This window comes from Acinonyx jubatus, chromosome F2, assembly GCF_027475565.1.
Source record: "Acinonyx jubatus isolate Ajub_Pintada_27869175 chromosome F2, VMU_Ajub_asm_v1.0, whole genome shotgun sequence".
Taxonomy (NCBI): Eukaryota; Metazoa; Chordata; class Mammalia; order Carnivora; family Felidae; genus Acinonyx; species Acinonyx jubatus.
Window position 1 is genome coordinate 10,686,652 of NC_069394.1, and position 10,855 is coordinate 10,697,506.

Below are 10,855 nucleotides of genomic sequence, written 5' to 3' on the forward strand. Positions count from 1 at the left end.
CCAACTGTAGCAGTCCTTTCTTTTCTCAAGAAGCTTCGTCCATGCCTGCAGTCAGAGGACCATCTGGCGTGGACCCTGTGAGATCACTGAGAGCAACCTATATATCAAATTTTGGTGAAGATTTTTAAAGAGCTGTAGATGGGGTCCTAACATTTTCTTCCTGCATGCCATTGGACAAACCCACTCAGCCCTGGGATGGGAGCGCTCTATTCGGAGACGGCTCTGGGGATAGGAGGGCAGGAAAGAGTTTTCATCAAGAGAGTGACAGAATGACAAGGTCGCATTTGCATTTGTGATAGCCGTGTAGAGCACAGGCTGGAGGAAGGTCAGACTGGAGCAGGGACTCTGAACCAAAGCACCGAAGTATGCTGAAGTAGAATGCTAGCGGGAGGAGCAGAGAGAAGGAAACTGAATGAAAATGAAAATACTTGGGTTGGAAAAGGAGTGTACCAGAGAGAGCGGAATCTATGGTCGATCCGGGGTTATGCACTAGGGGGCAGACAACGATGTTGAGGCCATTCTCTGAGGCAGGTTGTATAGAACAAGCAGGCTTAAGGAGGAGGGTGATAAAGACCCTTAAAATTTCAGATAGAAGACTACGGGAGTTTGGGGGAGGAAGAGAAGCCTTCCAGATACCAGGAAATCTAACAAGGCTTCACGGAAGAGGTTGCATATGAATGGGCAGGAGTTGAACTTACGGAGTTGGAAAGGTTGGGGCTGCCGCCGAGGCCAAGAGTGTCTGCTCTGGCCTTATGCGCGTCTTTTCGTTCACCTATGTCAACAGGTATGTGAGGTCAAGGACGAAGCATGATGTTGACATGCGGATCGGAATCCACTCGGGCTCGGTGCTGTGTGGCGTGTTGGGTCTGAGAAAGTGGCAGTTTGATGTCTGGTCTTGGGATGTGGACATCGCGAACAAACTTGAGTCTGGAGGAATCCCTGGGTAAGTCAAAAGCAAAGCCCTTTTCTTGTTTAACCCTTATCGTTTGCTCCCTTTGTGATCGTTTTCCCTGTGCAGAGTTTAGAGGTCTCCATCTAAGAAACCATCGTTTGGGCAGAGACAGAACGTTAAAACTTCACACAAACACTGGTTTTCAGACTTGAGTTCACGCTGAAATCAGCAGAGAAGCATTTTAAAAACAGTGGTGTCCAGACCCCATGTCAGTTCATAGAAAGCAAAATGTGTGGAGAATCTGTAACTTCTTAAAGCAATTCTCTTGGGCAGCCAGGGATGAGACCTCCTGACCTTCTTTCTATACGACCATACCCTCCCTCGAAAACTCAGCTCTCGGGGTGCCTGGGTGGCTCCGTCGGTTAAGCGGCCGACTTCGACTCAGGTCATGATCTCACGGTCCGTGAGTTCGAGCCCCGCGTCGGGCTCTGTGTTGACAGCTCAGAGCCTGGAGCCTGTTTCAGATTCTGTGTCTCCCTCTCTCTGACCCTCCCCCGTTCATGCTGCATCTCTCTCTGTCTCAAAAGTAAATAAACGTGAAAAAAAAATTAAAAAAAAACAAAACAAAACTCAGCTCTCCAAATGTGAGCAAGACCAATGGGTATGGAATCCTCAAAGGTGCTAGTGGCCTGGAAGGGGTCAATGAACCCTGGAAAGTAGTAGTGAGATTCTGCTTACACACATGGGGCCTGATGAGATTTTAGATATATGTAAGCCAGTAAGGTGTACTGACTTTTTGCACACTCTTTCTTTCTAAGAGATGATGCATAATAGGTAGATAGATCGATAGATAGATAGATGATAGATAGATAGATAGATAGATAGATGATAGATAGATAGATAGATAGATAGATGATAGATAGACCAATAGACAGCCAGAAAGCTAATATAGAACACCTATGCATATTCCTTTCCCCACCCCTCACCCCCAGCCCTACATTTGGAGTCACAGAATTCTCTGGTATCTGTCATCATTCCTTGCTAACTATATTTAATATCAGGTAACGTGGTATCATGGGAAATAAACTGTGGGCGCGGTATCAGAGAAAGCAGGATTTCCACTCTGCCCCGTACTAAGCTCTGTTAATCTTAACAAGTCATGGAAAGCAGGCACGGCACCTAGAGCGTTCATTGCTGTGTCTGTATGCTCTCAAGCCAACACGTACCTTCTCTGAGTCTCACTTTCCTCACTATGAAAGAAGAGCTGGTAATCCTGATATCGTACCTGTGATTTGATGCTCCATATCCACGAAGGTGCGTTTTCTCATCTACCAAATGGGCAAAACCCACCATTGTGTCTGGGCCAGTTTGCACCATCCACAAAAGGAGGGGAAGAAATGCCTGTCCCCTAGAGTTGTTGGAAGAATGGAGACTGTAGGAGACGATCCATGCAACTAAGCATATAGTAATACCTTTGGCTACAAAATAGCACTTATGCAAACTAAGTGCTACCCAATTGTTACATCTTATTTACTATCATGACTGTTATTATTATTACATCCTAGCATTTGAAATTACTAGAAGATGTCGGCCCGCCATTCAATATATGAGAATACTGTCTGAGAACTGATTCATTCCCTTAGAGGGAAATGTCATTACGCACGCTGTCATCTGCAAATGCCTTACCCACGGCCTCGAGGCAGTAGCAAGGATGAAAATGAACATCTGAAGCCCAGTTTCTATTAAAACATTTAAGCATATATTGATTGGAACTTCAGCGGAGGAATCAGTAATAAATAAAAACGAGGATGCCTTCCACTATGGGAAACATAATATTGATTCAGTACATGCAAATATTAGTTCCCCTGAGCACTGGCAGCAGAATAATGAAATGTAGAATCCAGAGAAAATATCAAATGAAGTTGGTATTTAACTTAATTATTTTAAGAGAAAATCAACCTTAGGACCTAACGAAACCCTTCCAGGAGTTTCCTTTTGCCAGGGAGAAGAAGATGGCTTTCTAGCACCCAGTTCTGAGCCTGATCTGAGAAAGGAGACTGGGACATCCATTTCATAAAAGGTCAAGTGACCTCTCTGTTTTCCTAGGTTAGCATGACTGAGTTCCCAAGCGTTCACAAAATCCATCACGAGAATAATTTGCACTTACTCAACACATTTCTCGAGAGCTCAAAATGTGTTTCACACACTTTTATTTTTAGTATCTTGCCTTGCCTTTGAGATCGAGGACTATGCACAATGACACTTATTTGGAAAATATGGAGAATGGATCTTAAATGGTCAGAAATGCTGTTTCTTTACATGTCCTTTGCAGTGAGTTATTCCCTGTAAGCAGGGGTTCAGCAGGATGGGTGAAAAGTACAGTGTATTTGGAAACGCCTCTTTCAAAAAATTTTATTGTTTCCTTGGCTATATTTTTTTTTAGGATTGCAGAAGCCAAGCAAAATATCAAGCATCCACCTTATTCATTCATACACTCGTTCATTCATTCATTCAGAGGAGCACTAAAATCAACCTAAGGAAATGACTTCTGAGCTGAATCAGGGAGTAGAAAATTATCATGTAGAAAACATGGAGTGAGCATTCTTGGCAGAGAGAGTGCCTTGTTCTGAGTTTAGTAGTCATGAAATAGCACCTTGAATTTGAAGAAATGCTGGTTACCTGATTAGCTGGAGAAAGCATAGGGTAGAGTAGGGGAGCAGTGTCAGAAAATGAGCTTTGAAGTGACAGAAACCAGAGAATAGAGGCTTAGAAGCCTGTTCAGGACTTGAGTCGTGTCCTATAAGCCTTGAGGATACGAGGAATAAACAACAGTGACATGATCACAGTGGCATTTTTGAGAATAATGTAGTAAGTTAGCACTTGCTTTTAGGGTATAGGCAGTATATCCATCATGTACTGTCTTGACTCCTTTACACAAATCGACTCCTGTAATACAATGACCCTAAGAGGTGGGTACTGTTATTTTCCCATGTTTATGGGTGAGAAAACACATTTACAGAAAGTGTAAGTAGTTTGCCCAAGATCTCTCAGCTAGCAAGTGGTTTCAATCCAATCTGCCCAAACAGTCGGTGCTAATCATCACCACACTAATCTACCCAGACCGTGATACGTCACAGTAAGTAGTCTGCCTGAGTTAGACAGTTATGAGGACAGAAATGCTCTTCACCAAAGGATTTACCATACGAAGTTCCCACAACTGAAGTCTGATCCTTAAGCCATCTGTTGTTTTGCTAAACGAAACAAAAAATGAAACTTGGATCATGAGCTGGGATGGCCAGTAATGATGTTCAGATGAGTCACTTACCTTGTGAGTGAGCCTAGCCAGCTGCCTGCCTGCATTCCCCAGCTTTGTTCCCTGCTCCTTGACATGTACGCTTTCTAGAGGAAAGGACATCATCGAGTGCTTTTCCTAAAGGACCCTGCAGGCAGCCCCGTGAACTTATAAGACTTGCCTTTGTTCTTAAGAAGCTTGTAGTCAAGTTGAAGAATCCAGGCATAAATATATGAAAGTTAAAATGATAGGGGAAGGGGCACCTGGGTGGCTCAGTCGGTTGAGCGTCCGACTTCGGCTCAGGTCATGATCTCACTGGACATGAGTTCGAGCCCCGCGTCGGGCTCTGTGCTGACGGCTCAGAGCCTGGAGCTTGCTTCCGGTTCTGTGTCTCCCTCTCTTTCTGCCCCTTCCCCGCTCTTCTCTCTCTCTCAAAAGTAAACATTCAAAAAAGTTAAAAAAAATTAAAATGATAAGAAAAGTCCCAAGACCATGAGAAAACTACTGTTGTTTCATGGTGATCTGGACAGTAATTGCTGTTGGGTTCAGAAACATATATGGAACTCGTTTGTCTAGTACAATAACAACGCTGAAAGATCACTGATTCTTGAAGGTTTCTGGGGTCAGTCTGACAGTCATAAGACAAGCCAAAAGAAGTGCTTAAGTGTGGCTCAGCAAGGCTGTATTTTATCAGAGGCCGCAGTGACCCTTGGGGTGAAGTCAGCGATAATGCTGCTCACTGATTTATGCTTGTACTTCTGTTTTCTTTCATTCTTTCTGCTTTTTTAGGGGAACGCATATTGTCTTTGAGAACTTGTCTTCATGGCACGCGTGTGTGGCCCTGATGTTGGCTTTGCACAGGACAAAAACCAGTGATGGCCTTTGCAGGCCCCCTCGGGAGTGTATAATGACCTATGCTTTGTGCACACAGGAGGATTCACATTTCCAAAGCCACGCTGGACTGCCTCAACGGTGACTATAATGTGGAAGAGGGTCATGGTAAAGAGAGAAACGAATTCTTGAGGAAACATAACATAGAGACCTATTTGATTAAGCAGCCTGAGGAGAGTCTACTGACGTTGCCCGAAGACATTGTCAAGGAGTCGGTGAGCTTCTCAGACAGGAGAAACAGTGGGGCGACATTCACAGAAGGATCCTGGAGCCCCGAACTGCCCTTTGATAACATAGTGGGGAAACAGAACGTAAGTCCTGGCTTCCTTCTTCTGGTTAGCCACGAATGCATGCTGTAGCGTACCCCCAGCCCAGAGAGAACCGATTCATCTTTTTAACCTTTTCTCTGCTGAGCATCGTAATTGCAAACAACTAAACATCTCTCCTATGATGCAATTAACCCATGTATGCAATTTCAGGAAATGCCAGAAATGCCAGAGGGTTCCCCACACCCTCTTTTTTTTTTGACCTAGCTGAAAATAAATGTCCTGTGAAGGTGGATTATAATCTCCAGCCCCTCCCAAAATTACTAGTGTCAGAAAAGATAAACCTGATGTTATTAATGTAACCACAAGAGTTGACAATCAAGTCCGTGAGAATACCATTTCTTAGGTAGCTGGTAGGCGAGGAGTTCTGAGTTGCCTTCTGAAATTCAAAATCAGGAGGGCACTGATGATCTGGGAACATAAAAGCATCACCAAGTGATGCCCAGGGGGAGCACCAGAGCATTCAGGAGTAGCCTTCCATTTCAGAGCTGCCCACATAGTTCTGTTCCTATTTAATGCGGATTTGTATCTTAAACGCAGGGCAGGGCTACTAAGTTGGTACATAGGTGTAACTCGCTAGTAATCAAATTATTTTCAAAATGATTCCTTCCAATACCAGAATCACACTAAATCCAATGAGATGCTCGGACTCCAAGATGCACCAGAAGAGGGAGACTGATCGGGGGAGAGAACCAGAGAGGTTCAAAGGTGCTCTCATCCCCGGCATGCTTGTCCAGAGCATGGGCTAAATTACCTGCCCTCTTAGGAGTTTACTTTTAATCATTTAGGCCAAGCACAGGTAGCCGAATTTGTGTCAGTTCATGTGACAGGCCTTTTAAAGAAACAAACAAGAGCCAGTATATTATATAAGACTTGGAAATAGTTTCTCAAGCAAAAGCTGAAAGTGCTGTGCAGTCAGTCAACCACACCAAGGTGTCACCAGCTTTATGAAGACGTAAAAGGGTTGTTTCAATTCATGAACCTGAACTGTTCTCATTGACTTGCAAAAAGACACTTAAAACAGAAAAGGTTACAATTCCGAAAGTCTTCCCTCTTTCTTCTGCACTTGAAAGATGCCTGGGGCACCGGAGACCAGGTTAACCTGTCTGTTTCCAGTTCTATGTGAAGAAGCTACATACAGAACAGTGCCTGGGTCACATTCCACTGGGGAAGGATGTAGGTCCATCTAAGCCTGCGGGCCTTGTAAGAGTCTACATTTAGGTCTTTGCGTTTCTTCTGAGTGTTTCATTTTCCCCCAAATCCTGTGTCCACACACGTCATCACGTGATTTCAGTGCCTTCCCTTCTTTCCATCTTTGGACCGGTACGCAAGGTACAGTTTGCTGTTCTACAAAATAACGGTCTTGTGTACTTCTGCAGTGGGTGCACGGCCAGCTGACGGTGTCCTCTCTGTTCCCTTTGCCTAGTTTGAGCTTGAGCCTGAATCCCAGTTATTAAGAGAGGAGATGCGTGCCTCACCCTGGATACCTCCGTAATGGTGCATGAAATTCTCTCTTGCGTTTATTGTTTTCTGTTTTTCTTTTTGGTCTTTCCATTTGAAACACTTTCTATTTACGCTGATTGTGGAAGGTGGGGTAATTCCTGATGGTTCTAATCTCTGTTGTATCTGACCTTGCTACTAATAATTGAGAACCAAGCAGAGAGAAGTAGAGATGCTGGGTTTTATCTCATGGTTGATTGACTCGGTAAAATGGCATAGGAATAGTTGGAATATTTTCTTTGCTGGTTTCCTAAAGGTAACTTGCTGGTGTCATGAAGTAGCTGTTACGATGTGTCATCATCAGTCAAAAATTATATTCTTGGTGTTTAACCATACTGTGTAGTTCTTGCGATGCCGAATTTTGCCTGGATACAATTCATCTGTACCATTTTCAGCACGAATAATCTCAATTCATTTTGATGCCTCCAGACGTAGAAGCCAGTGAATGTGTGTTGATATTCATAAGTAACCGAGTGGCACTGATAACATTTTGGAAATGACTGAATCGGTTGAAATGGTCACAGGCTAGGCTCTCAGAGTTTGTGCTTAGGCTTAACTCTGGGAGTCAGGGAGCCATGCGTGTAATTCAGAGACATAATGTGCACTTGGGAGGGATCAGGAGGGGTCTGGCTGAGCCTGCTCACTGCCAAACACCCAGTCAGTGCTGCAGAAAGCCCAGACCATCTGAGTGTTTGGATAAGACAGATGAAACATACTAATGCTTCACTGGGGGAGGGAGGGTTCCAGCTAAATTGGCCAGATGTTTTGGCTTCTAATGATTCATAATGTGTGCTTAGAAATATTTTTAATGACATCAGTATGCCGAGCCGTAATCTGTGCTGTGTAGACAGCAGATGTTCAGAGAGTTACGTTCTCATGTGTTCATTCATTCAATGAAGATTAATTGAGCATCTATTATATGCCAACTACTAGTAGTGATGAAAGGGAAGGAGGGACAGAGGAAAGAAACACTTTGGAGGTGGAGTCAGCCAGGAGTTTATATGCTTCATGAAGACAGGAAACATAGACTTCACTTAACCATTGTTGTGCCCGCACTTAGAACAGTATCTGGTAGGTAGCAGGGCTTGATTACAGTTTGTTGAATGAATGAATGAGTGAAATGATAGCTACAGGTGGTAAGGGGGAGGGGCCAGTCAAACCTGACTTCCAGGTGACTGGGGAGATGGTAGAACCACCCTCTGAAAATAAGCCAAACTGGAATGGAGGAAGACTGGGAAGGAAACACTAAGAATTCAGTTTGGGGCATGTTGAGCTTGAGGTGCCTGGGATGGACCAGGGAGAGAGATCCAGAAGGCTATGGAACACACACTTCTGAAGCTCAGACATGAAAGAACAGTGCAAGAGATGTGAACCTGGCCGTCATCAGGACCTGCATGCAAATTGAAGCCACGAGAGGGGCAGAGATCACTGTAGGGAGCTGTAAAATAAAGCAATAAGAGGGCACAGGAGAGATGTTGGGGGGCACCTGATGGGAGGTGAAAGCGAGTAAGAATCCCACGACAGACACAGGTAGGAAGCAGTCAGAGTGATCAGGAGAGAATTAGAGGATGTGGTGTCACAGAAGCCTGCAGAACATAGCATGTTGAGAAGGAGGGGGCAATCAACAATGTCAGCCGTAACCAAGAGGCCCAGGGTGGTGAAGAAGAGAAACTACCAATGGGAATTAGATTGAAAACCATCACTGGCAGGAAGCAGATTTGATGAGGTGATGGGGTCAGGAGCCAGATTGTCACAGTTGATACGAAAGAACTCTGGATTTCCAAGAAGAGCCCCAACTCCATTCCTCTCCCCTCCCTGATGCCCATTTCAGGAGTCTATCAGTGGTTTGAAACAGCAAGAGATGTTACTAAGAATTATTTCTGGGCCCTCGGTGGTATCTTCTGGCCCCTGACTCAACCTAAAGATAATCTCTTTGTTCTGATGTTGTGCACCCTCCTTATGTCTGTGCCCATTTAAGTTAAAATTGCCGTTCAGCCCTCTGGGTTCTGGTATCCAGGTTGCTCTTGGATGCGCTGAGCACTTACGCTTTGCATCCCTGACTGTTAACAAGGGCAGGTGTTCTGCTCACTGTGTTGGTGTCTTGGCTTCCTGAACCCAGGCTCAGTTACCAGGGAAGCCGCCTATGCTCTGAGCCTCTAGGTGGAATGAAAGTAAGAAGACTAGAAGTCAGGAAGTTTGAATCATGGTAGACTATTGAAAGTTAAGACTATAAAAGCGGAAGCAGGTCATGGGAGCAGACCGAAAATGAAGACTTTGACCTTTAGGGAGGATGTCCAGAAATTTCAAGGTGAGCTTATTAGATGGGTCATCAACATGGTCACCAAAGCTCTCGGAATAAAGACAGAGCTTGGGATGTTAAGTGAAGACTTAAGAAAACGGTTCTTACATTAAAGATCACATTTCCCTGCTGGTTGCATGTTCTGTCTAAAATCTGCCTGTGGGCTTGGGCTCTTACTCATCGAGTTATTTAACAGGCACCCAGCATTCTAGATCCTGGAGATCCAGTAGTGAGGACACAGACTTGGTCCCCGTCTTGCAGGAGCTTGCCTCTTACGGGGAATGCAGCCAATGAACTATAACATACCTGTGCTGCAAAGAAGTAGAGATCTATGAATAGGAGGTGAATAGAATTACTCAGGAGGACTGTAGAGGCCTCTAAAGATTCTGTTGGAGTGCTTAAAGGGCCCTAGATGCAAATGACCAGGAGAAGAGCTTTGCAGACAGAGAAAACAGCTAGTGCAAAGGCCCTGAAGTAGGAAAAGGTTTGGTGCGTTAGAAAAGGGTTAAAAAGGCCCTTGTCCTAGAACATAATGAGCAGGGAAGAAAGGGGTATGAGATGAAGTGAAAGGAGACAGGCCTGCTGATTTTGGATTTTATTCTAAAGGAAGTGATAAAAGGTTTTAAGCAGGGCGGTGACATGCTCTGACTTAGATTCTTAAGAGATCGGTTTGACTGCCTTGCGGAGAATGGATGATAGGAGCAACAATGAATTTAATCAGACACACCGCGTCTTAGATTTATGAGAGGAAGCTTTCATGTTGCTGTAAAATGTATTGTGTGAGGTCAGTAGTAATTTTAACTTGGTTTTTATGACAAGCGATCGGCCAAGCTGCTGCGTCAGGAGCAAGCCCCCTCTCAGAGCCTGGAGTCTGTCCCTCATCGACTGTGAAATCCTCAGCATTGTCCCGTCCACGCCTTTCACACCCACCATGGCATCACAGTCCGACATCTTTTTCTGGTGCTCCTCTGAGCTTTCTAAAAGAATCCCCTGGAGAAGAGTACACATTTGCTGCTTCGTTGTAGAGGTGTGTGGTTTCTACACCATAGACTGACTTGGGGCATCTGAAATTAATGCGGGCACCGTGGAGGTTGAAGACGTCGGTGGAATTTCTGCATTCCACACAACAAAACCACACGGATGTGCTTCCTTGTGGGTATAGATAAATACCCCCAGCATGGCTAGTGCTAGAAGTAGAGAGTCTGGGGTCAGGTACCACGTTGGGATCATCATTCATATTGTTTCCATTTAATGTCCATACCCACCTTACAGAATAAGTGTGATGTGCCTGCTTGACAAATGAGGAAATTGTGATTCGCAGAGATCGATTAATTCCCTAAAGGCCATGGAGCCAATAAATAACAGAGCTGGAATTAGAACCCAGTTATGTCTGACTCCAAAAGCCACATGCTTGCCATCCGGCCATACTGCCTCCTCTTTGTTGCTTGAAGGTCTATGCTGGGTTTCTACCTTCTACGTTGTTGCCAGATCAGTCAGTGAGTCTCCAAAGTTGTGTGCCTGTGTGTGTGTGTGTGTGTGTGTGTGTGTTCACCCTCTAAAGATGGGTCACCACTGATACTTAGAAATTTTCTGCGAGAGCTGCAGGGAATGACCAGATTTTCCTCCAGTTTGTCCCTACATACTAGGCAGTGTCT

At 44.7% G+C, this 10,855-nt stretch overlaps 1 protein-coding gene across 3 annotated transcripts in view; it reads left to right on the top strand.

Moving 5' to 3' along the window:
- Positions 1-10,855, top strand: part of ADCY8 (adenylate cyclase 8) — a 221,055-nt gene that overhangs the window by 112,927 nt on the left and 97,273 nt on the right. For all 3 annotated transcript variants that reach the window (XM_027063898.2, XM_027063895.2, XM_027063896.2), the window contains exons 6-7: positions 785-943; positions 5,116-5,386. In XM_027063898.2, coding sequence (XP_026919699.1) covers positions 785-943; positions 5,116-5,386 — 430 coding nt within the window. The remainder of the gene's footprint in view (positions 1-784; positions 944-5,115; positions 5,387-10,855) is intronic.